At 40.7% G+C, this 16,318-nt stretch overlaps 1 protein-coding gene across 2 annotated transcripts in view; it reads right to left on the minus strand.

The window, feature by feature from the left end:
• Positions 1-690: 690 nt before the first annotated feature.
• Positions 691-16,318, minus strand: part of MAN1A2 (mannosidase alpha class 1A member 2) — a 139,221-nt gene continuing 123,593 nt past the window's right edge. Inside the window, exons 12-14 of one of the 2 annotated variants that reach the window (XR_010073388.1) lie at positions 9,333-9,448; positions 4,925-5,443; positions 692-1,925 (exon numbers count right to left, since the gene is read on the minus strand). Coding sequence is in view for 1 of the 2 variants with exons in the window: in XM_063353067.1 (XP_063209137.1) it covers positions 5,311-5,443; positions 9,333-9,448 (249 nt within the window). In the remaining variant the exon portion in view is untranslated. Of the gene's footprint in view, positions 5,444-9,332; positions 9,449-16,318 lie in introns of both variants that reach the window. The other variant, XM_063353067.1, reaches the window with a different exon arrangement.

Here is a 16,318-nt window from a genome sequence, read left to right on the forward strand (position 1 = left end):
TTCACTTGCTGTCCTGCAAAACAGAGAGCTATGGCAGCAGTTCCAGTGAATTTAAAGGTGCAGGGGAAAACGGGCTCACTCGAAGCAATGTCCTCATACCAATTTTACTGTGAACAATATTTAAACAATTACAAATGTCTTCCTTTTCACAGAAGGCAGAGGAACAGATGGACAAGACTTAATTGCCCAATTCGCTAACTATTTAGCATCAAGAAAAGCTGGGGTTTTAACGTGGTGTCTTAAGAAAATTAAGTTTATTTAGTAGCGCTGCTTGTCTGCCTGCCCCCTTTATCCTCATCACTAAGAATCTTTGAACTTTTTAGCCACTTTCACACAAATTTAACAAAAGGGTAGAAATCTCAAAATTTTGAGATTTGGGGGCTTTCCCAACAGCATACAGAAACAGCCTCAAAATGTTGTACATTTAGCTACATCTTAGAGAAAAATTTGAGCGCTACAGTGACCTGTTAAAAGCAAGGAAGGGGTACAGGGGCTTACTTTTGCAATAGGGGGTCTTGCTACATGTTTAAGTTGACAAAGTCCCTAACAGAGCTGCAGGGGAAAGAAAAGCTGCAGCCCCACCAAGCCTATGAAAGAGGATCAGCTTCACAGTCCAGCGCTACAGGAGGTTGCTATTGAAGGCAAAGGACACAAAATGCACCTTTTTCACTTAAAGACATTCTTTATTCAATCTTTTTTATATACAATATTATTTTTAATCTGTAAAAAGTACATATGCAGGATTCCAGGTCAGAGGCAGAAGGTTTCCACATCAGAAGATAGACTTTTGCCCTTTTATTATTTTGGACGAAAAATAATCTGTGAATTTTAGACAAAGCAAGAATAAAGGCAGAATGCAAATCCAACTTCCACCAAGCGATTAGGATTAAAGGCAACAATTCACCATAACAAGTCAGGCTGCCTCCTTCAACTTCGGTGGTTCCCAACTTTTCTGGGCAATTACAGAGCAGTTTGTTAGAAGGAGCTAACAGCCGAAGCAGGGTAGTGCTTGTCATCTCTGCTACAGTCGTACACACATAACTTGCAAGAGAGCTTGGGTTTCCTCTTTGTATGGCAACGCAAACTCTTGAGTCAAAGACTGTTTCTCAAAATTCAAGGAGCGAAAGAGGGATGTCTTACCAGGGTGAACAGATCTCCGAACTACAGTGTGGATCAAGAGCTTGCTTTCATTTTTCTCTAGTAACAAGAAGCCCGTTTCTTATTTGTCCCCCATGGACTAGACTTATTAATGTACATAACAGGCTCAATTTGCTAAAAGCCTGTTACTACAGCCCTGAGATGTAAACTACCTCACCATTTCCTGTGGATGCCAGGTTACTTTGTTGATCTTTTAATGTTTAATGCTATTAACCACTTCTCCATTCAGAAGAGGGAGAGTGGCATTATGAAGGTTTGTAATATCATTTCCTGAGGGATAGGAGAGGGGATCATAAAAGACAGCCCGGTAGGGCTTTGCTTAGCTCTAAGTCAGCACAGGGTAGACCTTTAATCTTAAAGGATGGTATTACAGGGAGCGTGCAATTATTTTCTCTTCTCAGAACCTGGATACTCAACATACAAATCTTGTAAAATATTGGGTGGGAATATGTCAGTGATTGGGAGGTAGAAGACAGCGATCCACAAATTTGGAGTAGGGAGCTAAAGGAGCCTCAAAGGTGTGAATGGCACAGGGAACTACCTGCTTTTCCCTTTACTCCAGCATACTTACTATTTTCCATACTTTCCTTAAGCATACAGTTTTAAAGACTGTATTATGCAGAAAAATGAATACCCAAAATATCATTCAAGGTTTTGTTTTCCTTTAGAGGACAAAGCTAAGAAGTTGACTTCTTGACTGCAGGACACACACAGCTGCAGGGTGGTCAATGGAAGCTGCAGGAACCTGGCTTCTTTGAAAAGTCAAGCTGTCAAGTTAAGAAAAAAAATGTACTGCTAGCAGATCCTGACCAACAGGCAAGCCTGAGGCTTGGATTAGGAAAAGAACCCAACATCCTTGTTTTGACTGCATGCAAACAGGAAACAGACAATTCTGGGATTTCCAGGCTCTTGCCCAAATCCAATGTGCCAAAAACATACATGATTTTCTGTTCTTTATTTCATCCTGTATGAGGAGAGGATAGTGTAGAAATTGCTAAAATGGGACAGCTACCTAAAGAAAACGAGGATTGTTTTGTTAGAGAATACAGCGCAAGACTCGGAAACAACTAGGACTAAAAAGTCATTTTGTGCTTAAATTTACACCCTACCTTCATGAAAGTATGTAAGACAGCAGCAACAGAATGAAAATGGCAATATTCTACTGTACCCTACACACCCAGAGGGAAAAGAGTCTGAACTTTGGGTTGCACATAATGCCATTCTGCAGATCAGAACCCACTTCTCGGTGAAGGACCCAGAACGAGGGCACGTCACTTCAGTCAGAAGTTTCAGTATCCGTGGTGCTTCGTTATTAAGCACCCACCTCGCTCAGAACCCATGACCTCCAAACTCAGCTTGCTCTAAGAAATCTCAGGATGGAGAGATTCATGAATGACACAGCAATTAGTCCATAAAATGCATTATTTTTGATAGACTATAAACATCAGTAGCTTCTAGAGGATAAGGATAGTTTGTATTTTAGAGAGTGATTGAGTAGAAACTGACAGCCATTGGGGTAACCGGAAAACGAGAAACAAATGTCCTTTATTTGGTACCTGCTGCTTGTCTACACAAAGAAGAAATAGCAGTACTGTACATCTGCTTTGAGAAAAATACCATCCCATAACATGAAATGGCTTAGGTCCTCAACTCAAGCTTTCTTGTGGCAGTGAGTTAACCCATTGGGATTCATGGAGGAATTAATTTGAAGGGCTGCTCTTTAATTCACAAGAGGAGGTGGAAGAGGCAGCAATGAGAAGTTGTTTGCTGTTTCTGAGACTCCAAATTTCTGTTCTTGACCTTTCTCTGAACAGACTGGCAGCCATTCTATATCTGCATTTATCAGGAGGTATATGGGGATGGGTGTATGGGGTGGAAAGTGCGTTTTTCTTCCCTTCCTCCCCCCCTTCCTTTTTCCTTTATTTTTTTTATTATTATTTTTAATAAGCAGAAGAGTCTGCTTTTCCTCTTTCTCCTTTGTATCCAGAGAGATTTAGGAGAAGAATGCAATCAAGTACAGTTTTAAACTAATAACAGTTCTCATGGGGTGGAAAAAACTCAATCTGAAAACACAACATATCTGAACTTTGGAAAATGAAAAATGACTAGCTCTTCAGCAAGTCGCTGAATACTAATTAGACAAATAAATTAATGTGGGACCAGTAAGAAGAACCCATTTATTAAGCTACTTTTAATTTTAAATAAACAATTAGTTGAATCGGTATTATTTACTATATCAATCACTTTATCAGTTCTTAAATTATTTTTAAGATACTGCTGCAAATTACAGTAACTAAGCAACCGGTATTAAAGTAAAAACATTGAGATTGGAGATTATTCCAAGCTCTATGTCTATCTCATCTTAAACTAAAGTAACTGTCCAGAAAAAAAGCATCTGATAGCATTTTTTCTTAGATCGTGTGATGATTTCTGTGCCTAAGTTAGTGTCAAAGACAAGTGAAGAAAAATTTTATGGGGGAAATCCTACTACAATGTACAGTCAGATATATTATAATATCGTGCAGAGAAAAACTTTTGTATATAAAACTTCATATATAACATTTTTAAGGGGGAGAAATAGCACTCACTCCCTTTAGATCTGAGGCTGGACTGCTGTAGCTCAATGACGAGTTCTTCCACTCACTCTAGTATGAAAACACAATCAAGATTTTTTTTATAAGACTCAACCTGTGTACTAATTAGGAGGAAAAGGAGCACCTCACAGCTCCTTTTCAGCAAAGGGGCCAGTCCCCATGGCAGAGGGATTGAAAAGAATAATTTGAGCTGTAAGGATTTTGAAACAATGGTAAAAAAAAAAAAAAGAGATTGAGATACACTTGAAAAGCCCAAACTTATTTTAGCAAATAAATGAAGACGGAAGCAGACTCCGTTCAAGTGATACTGTCCTGCACAGCCTAGGAGTACTCGGGGGAAAAAAAACCTATGCAGGTAAACAGCATCTCATTTCTCATAAACTAAGGGAAAAAGACACTCTTCAGTTTCTTTTTCCACTCAAATGCATGTTGTTTCCAAAGAAGATCATGTTGGCTTTGTACTGAAGCACCAAAAGGAGTTTTGTAAACTAAATCAAAGACAGTCTGGGGCTTCTGTTATACACATACCTGCAAAGAAGGTTCCATGAATACTATCCAAAGAATGAAATTTAACTTTTAGGAACAATCTTGATTGTGTGGAAAAATACAAAGCAACAAACTTCTGCTGCTTAGCTAAGGGGGAGCATTTTTAAGTGCCGTATACTGTATCTCGTTACATAAATCATGAGAGACTGTTTTTCTCTCTGTTTATTTAGCTAATAAGAGAATGTTTTTTTCCATCTGACAGGATTTGTGAGGAAGGGAAACTTAAGCTCCTTCCTACCCCTGCGATATGCTCCAGACTCTGTGACTGTAGCTTGCCAAATGAACTAAGCCAACGTTGCTGACGGTGAACAAACGACCAAATGCTTACTAATTGGTTTTTTTTTTATGTAAGCATACGGCACAGATCTTTCAGCATTATTTTGAAAAGGGAAAATGAGGAGGCAATAGTTTTTATAGTTTAGAGTTGAGTTTTAATAGCTTAGAGGCCCTGAGAATGGCTGCCAGTCTGGACGAACAGATGCTCCTTAGAAAATTCAGACAGGTACAGAAAAAAATCCAAATCCTGATGCTGCTGGTGCAGTGATGTTGCTTTTTGTTGTTGCTTTGTTCATGCCATCATCAAACACAAAAAAAAGAAAAATAAAATCTAGGTATTTGGAACCCACCCGATCTGAAGAGGTGACTGATGTGTTGTTCCTTGCAACAGCCAACTGCAGCAAGTTCCTCTCCCTGGATGGGAAAGCCTCTTCTTCCGTATGCTGCTGTGTTTATACTAAACAGTAGATTCGATGTCTTGCTAGGGTTCAAAGCACATGAAGTCTCTGTCCTGCAAATACCACACTAATGTGTTTTGGTCATGTATAAAACAACTTTTTTTCAGTTTTAACTTATCTATATGTTGAAGAGCTTTGTTTCTCACGCCAGTATTTGCTTGACTCAGAGGTCTAGTTTTTATCAAGTGTCTGTCTCCTCTCCTGCTTAAAGTCTCAAGTGGTCCATGTAAACAAATCAGAGCTGAAAACAGTCTCTTTTCCTCTTCATAGAGCTGTTTTTATCGATATGCAGGATTTCCTGACAGTGTGGTGTTGGCTAAATGTAAAACAGGCAGAGGATGAGCTTCTGTGTTAAAAACCCAGTTGTCTAATGGTAGAAGGTCATCATTGGAGAAAAGCAGATACAAATACCTAGATATCAAGACAGAGAGGAAAAATGGTGAGTATTAAAACAGAGTAACAGACAGGAAGGGGCAACACAGCAGCTTCAGGCCACCCAAGTTAGCAGCTAAAGCTATAAACAAGTTACTTGCTTCCATTTTCATATAGCACACACGCTATCTTCCCCATTATAATGATCTGAAAAGTCATTTTTATCATGATCAAGCTCTTCAATGAAAAGTTGTTATGAAGACAACATTTGAATTTCTCCAAATAACTTTTGGTTTTGGAAACAAAGATTTCGAGGAAGCACAAGCGAAGCCAGTAAGCCACGCCAGATAATCTGACTTGTCATCACCATGCTGGAAGCTGGTTCAGCTTCTTGTGGGAAGAAATGGGCCAATATATTGCGCAGAAGGGATTCATAAATGTTGTACATTATAAAGCAATGCAGAGCAAATGAAGCATGTAACCAAGTTAAGGTTTCTGGACATGTGTGGAAGAAGAGTATTTTTTGGTTCTTTTTTCTTACTACACACTTTTGAATGTGGCTGTGCTATGATCTCTGGGAGATATTGGTAGAAGGGATCTTTGTCAAGGCTTCCAAACTCCATTGCTAAAATTCAAAAGGCATTTCCCTTCTTCCAGGAAGCCTGACTGGGGAAATGCAAGCATAAGGGACAGGACAAGGGGCAATGGGCACAAACTGGAACACAGAAAATTCCATCTCAACAGGAGAGAAAACTTCTTTACTTTGAGGGTGGCAGAGCCCTGGAACAGGCTGCCCAGAGAGGTGGTGGAGTCTCCTCCTCTGGAGATACTCAAAACCTGCCTGGATGTGCTCCTGTCCAACCTGCTCCAGGTGACCCTGCTCTGGCAGCGGGGTTGGACTAGATGATCTCCAAAGGTTCCTTCCAACCCCTACCATTCTGTGATTCTGTGATAACATCATGGATGTACAGGACCTCTCAGCTTCTCCTTCAGCCTGGTTTCCTCCCATCCAGAAAACGACAGGTCTTGCAGCATGTGACAAGGAAGGGGTGTCATTTCCACTACTGGGCTCTGTCACATCTAGAATGCAGATGCACATTGTTCTGCCTTCGCTCTGCTGAGGCTGCTGTCACTTTGCTCTCTCTCAATCAGACTACTATCTACAGTCGTGTGTCACTGCCTGATCGTCTTCCCATTACCTTTATTTGCCGGTTGTATCCACAGCACAAGTCAGTGAAGCTCTACTTTTTTTTTCCACTTCCTCACCAATTAACTGTTTACAGATAAAAATTTCTTGCTGAGATGATTCAGTTTCGTCCTGCATATCTAGTTTCTTTCTCTCCATTTTTCATTCATCTTTAAAGTGTCATGTCTTTCCTTTCCTCCTTAATCCTTCCTTGCTTTCTCCCTCTGCCGCTCTCCGAACTCTTTTTCACCATAGCAGCAACGTTTCATCTTACTCAAATTCACCTTCCTCATTTGATTCATGCTTTTCCTTTGAATAACTTAAGCAACCTATTTCTACGTCTTGCTCCTTCCCACTCAACGACTATCTTCTTGCCACTCATACTGTCCAAACACTATAATTTGGCAAGTATCTCTGATGAGACAAAGTATCTGTGCAGCACGTTTGGAAGGGGTATAAATTTTGACCTTGAGGGGAACGAAGTTGCAGAAGTTATCGTCAATAGCAGAGACGATCACAGCAGGAATTCTATAACACATGTTTTATGCCCCTCTTTTGAGGGACAACATTTTTCTCATGGCATCACACCCAGCCCTTCCGTCTTTATTTTCATAGCCATTTGATCTACCCTGACCTTATATTCTTTATTTTATCTCAAGGTGATAGGAGTTTCTGGTTTGGCTATGCCAATAGCATCAACATCAAATACCTAATATCCAGTTCTCCAATAAAACTCCATTTTGTCCCACAAGCAGGAAATGATCCAAACCAAAAGCCAATAAACATTTCTCGGTTCCTCCCTAGAACTGCCTTCTTTTGCCATGCTTGCACTATAACGCATCCAGTTATTGAGTGATACATCAGTGGATTTTCGTATCTCCTTGTCATTATTTAAGATGCAGACAGGATTCTGGCGATACTTCAAAGGTCAGCCTTGTCACCACAGAAGTCCCTTAGGAGCAGATTTCATTCTCTGATCTGGCTTTTATAGGCAGATCAATCATCCTAAGATCACCTCCTGGGGAGGTATTGCTTCTCTGACTGGACCTGTTTGAAACTGCTGCCTCTCTCTTTGGGAGTATAGCTTTTAGGCTCCAGAAAATGAACTCAAAGGAGTAAGTGAAATAAAATTAATGAAGACAACACAGCAGGTAGCAGTGGCTGACTTTATTTTTATAATAATAACATGGGGTAAGAAAGTATTGTAACTATGTAGAGGAGTCTCGTAAGGAGCCAGCGGAAGGACAGAATAGCCAGACTCCCCTTATATGTGATGAATTCAGAGCCCCTTCTTGCGAGTGAAACATCTTGCGGTGCCTGAGGCAGGCACCAGTACTGCTGCTTTCAGAACCTGCTTTCTCCCCGCTGCAATTTGAGCTCCCAATACCCCAAATCAATCTTCACATACATCAGCTGCAGCTAAAACCTGAAAATCTGATATTGTTGATACTGTAAACTCTGCTGCTGTATAGAAACCCTGTTTATTCCGCAAAGCCTGCATGGCATGCTAGACTGCCAAATGGTTACAACTGTTTTTTCATCATATCACTGGGTTGTAAAGACAGAAAGGGCACCTTAATGAGTCTTCGTTGCCGACAGGTTTGTGCAACAACATATGTATCATCCCTTCCATCACATGTTGGCAGAAAGTGGCTATATAAGCAGAGACAACAACTAAGTCTCCTAATTGCAGCTCCGGTCTCATTCACATTACCAGCAGTGGCTTCTGTCTATGGATTTAACTAAATAAAACATCCACCAAACTGTTATGCAGGAGGGGAAAAAAAAGGGTAGGGAATATACAGCCAACTTGGGACACTTTTCTTCCAAAAGTATATAATTCAGAGGATTTCAGGGAGATAACCCATACAGGAATCTCGGCAGATTTCAATGCCAGAAGTGTATTACCAAATTTGCTGACGTAACTTGACTATCGAGAAAATTGTCACATGTTAGAAGACATTGCTTCATAGGCACAACCCCAGAGCGATCACGACCGTGTGATTAAAGAGTGCTCTTGATAGCTGGTTTGTGTCAATGATGAAGGAGATGAGTAGCCATGACACATTAGCTCAGTTTTAAAAATGGATCTCTTAGTAAAATCTCCATAATATATTCCAATTTTTATACTGTTGTTTCTTATTATTATGGCATATTCTAGTATAGCATTTTTTGTTATTAATTAAAAAGAAACCTGGTGGAAGACCAGTGACATTGAGCATTTTAACTTGAACTAAATAGGCAACAGAGTGCATTAGCTTCTGCAGGATGGACCGCAGACGTCCTGCTGATTTGACTGAACTGAAAATATTTAAGTATGTAAGAGAGAATAAAATACGCCTGATACTCTTGCTTACAACAAAAAGCGTTCTAGAAAAATATATTGTGGGATAAATACAGAAAAATCATCCAAGGGCATGAAGGACTTTTGTTCCCTGCGTTTACTCCCTCACAGTGACACACACAGGAGAAACAGGTTCTACAGTATGACAGCGTGGCACATGCTTTTTTAAGACACATCAAATCAGCATATCTGAAGCATATAAGCTTCTTGAATGGGAAATTGCACTTATGTTTTCTGCTGGTAAAATGGGCTGATCTGGGACTCTAGAGCTGGGGGAAAAAACAGCCCAAACCATAAACCCCCCTGACAAGACAGCAGATTATTTGTTGATCCATGGTATTCTTCTAGAATTTAGATGTTAGCTTTTACAGGAAGATGCAAGAGTAAAGAGAACTTACTTCAAAGTTTCAGCAAGGAAAAAGCTCTGCTGTACGTCGTCGTACGTAGGAGATGAGGAATAGACATCCTTGACACCAGAAAAACCACCACTGACTCGGCAATACTTGTCAATTGCCTGCAAAGAGGAAAGGAAAGGGAGAGTTTAATTGTAGAGCAAAATTTGGAAACGTTAAAGGATCAGGCTTGATCAACAAAGGAGGTAGCTGCATTTTTTCACGCTGCATTACTCTGTTGCAAATCTCCTTGTCAGAGGATGCTGTGGATGTTAACAGTTTGTGCTGACCAAAAAAAATGAAAAGGTACTGGACACACAGAGAAGTAAAATCCCACCAGGGCTACTAAAAACACCACAACTGGCAAACTGCTAGATGGTAAGAAAGTATTCTGAGGAATTCTGTTGACTGATATTGATGACAGGACATGGAATCAGTAGACTTTTGCTCTGAGCTGGTACGGCTCCTCATAGGTAACACTGAGCAGAACATCCATCAGTCAATCAACGCAACGTGTGCTATGAGGTGCATAGGAAGAAGACAAACATCCCTGGATTTTGCAGCTGGAAGAGTTCGAAGAGTTATAGGAGCTCTATGACTAGTAGCTAGTCATAGGGACTTCCTGAAATAGGAATAAAATACTGTACTCGTCTTTAGGGACTGTTGATTTCACCTTATAAACTCTTCCAGCTGCTGCTTTCTCCCCACATTTCAAACTCCTACATGTGCTCTTCTCTGTTTCCCTTTTATACAGTTGAAACTCAAGTCAGCTTGTGTGCTGGGCTGCCGGAGAGCTCTTTATCTTTAAAGCATGCCGTTTAAATCCATAAACATTCTATGCAGAAAGGGGCCAACGGATCCACGATTCACAAATCACCCAGCTAGTCAGCTCCAACACAGCACTGCAAAAAGCACAATGGAAGAGGAGGAGACTGGAAAGAACGAGTTAGTATCTCAGAGCACCTCTCGCCTACGCTTTCATTATTCCACTCACACGCACGACCTTACAGCACACAAGGATATCAGCCATTAAAACCGGCCGCAAAGAAACGACTCTGAAATGATTCACAGGTTATTTGTGCTTCCCTGCTGCTTTGGCAGTGCTTCCTCAGCAGACACCAACTCTTTTAATAGATTCATGCAGGGACAGAAAAGGCACAGTGATGAAGGAAAATGTTTGGCTCAGGATGTCTGTCATTACCAGCTACTGAATGTAGCTACCTGTAGTTCAGTAATCTATGATTCAGCCCGTTAGCCTGTACGAAGTTTCTCTCCACATGGTGTTTTAGACCCAGATATTCGTTAATTCTGAGTTTTGCTAGTTATACTCAACAGAAGCTGAGGGGAGTCAAGGCAGGGGAGCAAACAACTTTTGAATGATGTCCCTTTTTATGCAGAGAAAACAAATTCAATCAAAATTAACTCTTCAAAGTCATTAATATAGCCTTTTACTAGAAATACTGGGAAACAAAGGGTAATTTTCCATTGGACCTGAAGTATGCTGGCAGATCCCATCACTGAAATCAGAAGGAAAAGGCAAATAAGCAAGGAGAAGGAAAAGGCAAATAAGCAAGGTACCAAGGACAGTAAGCTATAGCACACCAGGTACTATAATTCACCTCCTCCTAGTACACACTCCTAACCTGTGGAAATGTGAGGTTGTTCACGGACCAAAGAATAATCCAGATTGTACAAAGTTCTTTCAAATTTCTGAAGACCAAGATTTTTAAAGAAGCAAGAGGAGAGACTGGCAAAAGGATGTTACTGGAATGGTGGTTGCTCTAGAGCCTGAGCTTATGTCAAGAAGGGTACTCTCTTTCTTGGGAAAATCTAATTCTTCCTGTAATTCCTTATCTCAAGTGGAGCTTTCTCCGAGTTTGGATGGAAACGCTCCCTGTTTTTGTTGGGACTTGAGGCTATAAGGAGAAAGTGTCTGGATGAATTCTTTTCAGATCTGGTTACCTGTGCAGGCTAGGGTTACGCTGAGACCATTCACATGTTGGGATTTGGGTTGACCAGGTTTTCTCTACAGTCTGGAGAGGAAGGTGTATGTGACACATCTCACCCAACAGCATCACACGCATGACAATCTCTCTGTTTGCATGCTCTTGCATACCACAAGTGATGCTAGCTATCACATGGTAGCCAAACAGGAAAGAAAGAATACATACACTGTTTATGGAACCATTTGCATGTTCCTTCCCACAAGTCCTACAGCCGCCAGGCAGGTGTGATATGAAGAAACAAGAGCCAAAGCACTTTTGCTTTCTAGGCAGGAAATGAAATGCCTCGTCTTGCCACTATCCCCTTTTTTATGATACTGCAGAACACGATCTTGTCTCTGCTGTGGAGCGTGGCAAGACTGGAGGAGAAGCTCCAACAGTTACGATCCTGGCAGAATTCCTAGCGTGCAGAGTCTGACCTTGCAGGCATTCCTCTGGTCAACGGCTCAGCAACCCTGACACTATTCCACGGCTTGGACAGGAGAAACTTGCTAGTGATTGGGGCAAAATGAAAGAAGGAACAAACGGTACCACTGTTAGGACATTGTGCCCTGCCTCCCCAAAAATTAAATCTCCAAGTCAGCCTAAGAGTCACAACTCATTTATTCTGGAGACTGCAGACAACAGATAGCACTGAGATCCTGCTCTGTGCCGTAGAGGTCTCATGCTTGGATAAGTGAGTGCAACACTGGTGAAGCCGGCAGGCCTAGAAGCCTGAAGAAAGAAAATGTGTGATTTATATTGATGTTATTTTACCTTACAATTATCAAGTAGTCTTGTATCTTCAGAAATTTCTCCTTGGGGAGACAGGCTCTGGCGAGACTGGAGTTTAGGATAGGGAGAGGATTTATCTGAGTTGATCAGTGATCTGGACACTGCAGGTGGCAATGAACTGTAGAGGAAAAAATCCTCCGAAACACTGCTATACAGCTATTTCTTCAAGTACGGATAAACAAATTGCCCTTGATTCAGAGGTGTACAGAACTTCAGGAAACTGGCTGAAAAGTTTGGTGCTGTAGACAAGCTGCTTAAAAGGCACTTGAAGTCTGCAGTGTTCTGCCTTCACACTGATCTCAAAGTACTTGGTGTAGAGACATCTGACTTGCCACCTGGATACTCTTTTTGCTCGAGAGCTGAAGACCAGTTTCCTTGATAAAATGATGCTAAATTTATTGCACCCTAGAATACAGGTAAGTCTTAGATGACTGGAAGGATATCAAGGCAATGCTACTATTACGAGGCATTGGCAGGCTGACTGAACAATTTTAGGATGGTGTATCTGATGTTAGTCCCAAATAATTATGGGAAAACAAGAAAAAAAATTTAAAAGAACAAGACGATAACTGACACTGAGCAGCATGGGTTTATAGAAAACTACCTTGCTCACAAGCTTGATTTCATTCTTTGAGGTCTACAAATTGACAAATACAGGTAACTGTAGAGGTGTAATAAACTTAAAAGTTTCTGAAGCAACTGACATGATACCATAAGACATTAAGATAAAACAAAATAGCACTACATCATATTGACATTACTATCTTAATTTAAAACCAACTGACAGTGGTCTAAGAACAAGCTGGCAATGTAAAATCATCTCCAAATAGAGCTGCTTCTAACAGAGATCCACAAGGAATAGTCTGAACTTTTATCAGTCACTGCAACACAGCTGCTGGCAAAAATGACATGGGTAAATAACTGCAGACAGTATACTCTGGCAGCGACTGGGGCCCAAACAAAATGAGTTTCATATAACCAGGTACATAATCCTAAATCTAGACATAGAGGCTGTGTAACTGCAGAACCAGATTAGCCTGGAAAGTAGAGACACTTAAAAGAATTCAGTGGCCGCATGAGACAATCCAGTATGAGTTCCTGCTAGGATGTTGCGGCAGGTGTACACACAGGGATAGTAAACAGTAGCAGAGATATAATTTTACTTTTGCACAGATCTGTGGGTGAAGTCAAAACTGGAATATGCAATTCTAGAATTAATTTTTTAAAAAGGATGATGAACTGACGTGGGTGCAGACACTTGGAGAAAACGCTTTACAGTGGGAGACAATACAATTTGTTTAGCATCTTAAGTACACTCGGTAGTAAGCTTATTGCAATCTATAAAAACTCTTTGGAAAGAAAACATGGGGGAATAAAATACATTTTAACACGGTATAGGAAGTCATAGGAAAATCCAGTGATTGGCAGCTGAAACTAGACAAATTCAAATGGGAAATAAAACATATATTTTTAACAGCAGAAGTAATTAAATAATGGAACAAACTATCAAGAGAAGTGGATTTTCCAGTTCCGTTTATTCAAATCAAGAGTGGAAGAGAAGAATATGCAATAGTGTACTCTTGCCAAGTACACGTGTCTTGGCTCAAAACCGATGCAAAGCGAAATTTCAGGGCCTGTGGTATACAGGGAGGTCAGAGTTGATCTAAATCCTTTGGAACTAAAATTGGAGGTGCCTCTAGATGGGATCCCAGCTCCCTCTGCTCCTCTGAGGGTGTTTTTGTGGTTCCATTTGTGACTGTTCTTGACTATGCCAACAATATGCTCATAAAAACTGTGCCAGTTTCTCCACCAGCTTACCTCCCAAAACACCTCTCTGTGGTACTCACAGCTTCCAACCCATGAACTCTGAACCCGTTTCTTCCACCTCCAACCTATACCTGCCTCCTTCCCTTCTACTTTGCTTCACTAAGTAGAGAGCCTATAGGTTTTTCTGCTCCATCTTACTGTCAGTCCTCAATTTGCCTGAAGTTAGCCTGAACCTGAAGTCTTATATATTATTTTCACTCTAAGTAGAAACTCCGAATGAACTCTGCAGCTTCCCTGGTGCAATCCTGCTCAGTCAGATACGCAAGTCCCAAACAGTTGAACCCTTCAGTCAGATAGCTTAGATCAGTAATTGGCTTTACATTCCTATTGTGAGGCAGTGCTTTTATTGCTTTCAAATAATTAATTAAAATTATTTTAAAATAATTTCAAATTATTTTCAAATAATTTTCAAATAATTAATTAAAAGGATCTTAGCCATTTTTTCTATTTACCCTGAATATCTTGCATGTGTATTTCTGTAATACTTCAGCCAGCCCCCCAGCATACTATCATCCAATTTGGCTGGCCCAGTACAATTGAGATTGATGTTGTCTCTACTGCTAAGTATAGTATTAGGGAGAATTAGCCTTTTTTTATTAGGAAAGAGATAAAGACCCTGTCACAGAGATTTATGATCACTGAGGAAATATAAGATTCAACTTCCTGGTTTTTCCCCCACAGACACTGGATTTGGAGAGATGTGACAACGCAGGCCTTAGTCAAAGCACAACATCTGCACTAAAATGTCCAAGTTTTGTGCAAAAATCTAGATAATAAAGCCACAAAAAAGCTGCCAATGGTGAAACAGATAAAGAAGTTACAGTACAAAGATGTGCACATGCACACAATCCAGCCCTCTGTGCAAATTCCCATTGATAAAAGGCAGAGAGAGATCTGGGCTGGGAGTGCTAAAGAGACTTAAGTAATGCAGTATACTTAAAAGCCAGGTGGTTCTGCAGTGTATCCTGGATGATCTCTGAAGAGTTCTTAAAATGAGAGAAGCAGACTTCTAACGTATCGGTGGACTAACCCAATCCATTCGGGTAGGGATGTATTCATGCATTCAAAGAAGGAAACAAGCGAGACCACTAAGAAGTCATCAAACGCCAGGTTCAATGTACAAAAATAAGACCATTTAGAACTCGGAAACAAAACTCAGTTTCCCCAAAACTTTAAAAGAACTACTAGACTTCTGATGAAGAAAATCTCATTCACCACGGGAAGTCTGTAATACAGATTTCAAAGTATGCTTCAGTGGTTGAAAGGCAAATGGAAAGCGAACACAGACAGTGCTGTACACGAGCAGCAAGCCAAGTGCTCTGTGTGTCATACCGGATTCTTCTTTATTTATAAATGGAGGAATAAACACAACCAGAGCTGTGTGCGGTAGGGAAGAAGGGAAAGTAGTGAGTAGGTGTGAGGAGCAAACACATGAACTTATTATCTATATGCAGGGAACAGAAAACCATGGGGAACAAAAAACTGCCCGAGCTTCTGGGTTAGCATGACAGCAGGGGAAAGAAAATCTGTAATTGTGGGAGGGAGGGGTATGCAAAACCATTTATGAAGAGTGCAAAAATATTTTACGGCTATGTTGGATAAAGAAACTCTTTATTGAGGGAGCAAGCAAAAAAAAAAGGCACTCTGTAAGGACAGAGGCAGTTAAGCACGTGGGCTGCTTGATTTACACAACTCCCATGCAGGTTGACAGAAGGATAAAATAAAATCCTACCCTGCACACAGAGGAAATTGGAGGCAGAGGAGGAGGGAGGGTTTGGGTTTGAAAGCACTAATGGGGAGCATGATATGAAGGCTAATGGAGAAAACAAAACAAAATGTGATTCAAAAGACGTGCTTTGCTTAAGAGACAGAACTTGGCCTTGAAAATTTATATTTGTATATTCATTGGCCTAGTAGAAAGGACCCAATCTCAGCTTGGATCATCCAGCCATAGCTCCTGACAGGAGCGGGCGTTAGATCAGCAAGCATCTGTAGTACACACAGTGGCAAGGAGCAGTTTACTACATCTGTTTCTTTGTCATATTAGAAACATGCATAGTTTGGGCAGGAGGGATGATGTGACTCAGTGTTTGATGTTTTAGAGAGCACGGCAATGCATTCTGGAATACAAATGTGACAAAAGTGGAACCTCTCTCCAGAGTAACAATGTTGGTTGTAACTAAATAGTCTACAAGGCAAAACCAAGGCTAAGACACAATCTTAAAATACTTGATTTTTTCTACATGATTGTAACGGCGCTGAGCGAAGGATAGGGATGAACTCAGCTGAATATTCTGAACCTGCCTTAACTATCTTCTAGCTGATGAATACAGACTTCTCAACAGGTCTCTTCCTTCAAGTCCGTTTTCTGTGTCTCTTGCCTTCAGA

This window comes from Chroicocephalus ridibundus, chromosome 1 (genome assembly GCF_963924245.1).
Source record: "Chroicocephalus ridibundus chromosome 1, bChrRid1.1, whole genome shotgun sequence".
Lineage (NCBI taxonomy): Eukaryota > Metazoa > Chordata > Aves > Charadriiformes > Laridae > Chroicocephalus > Chroicocephalus ridibundus.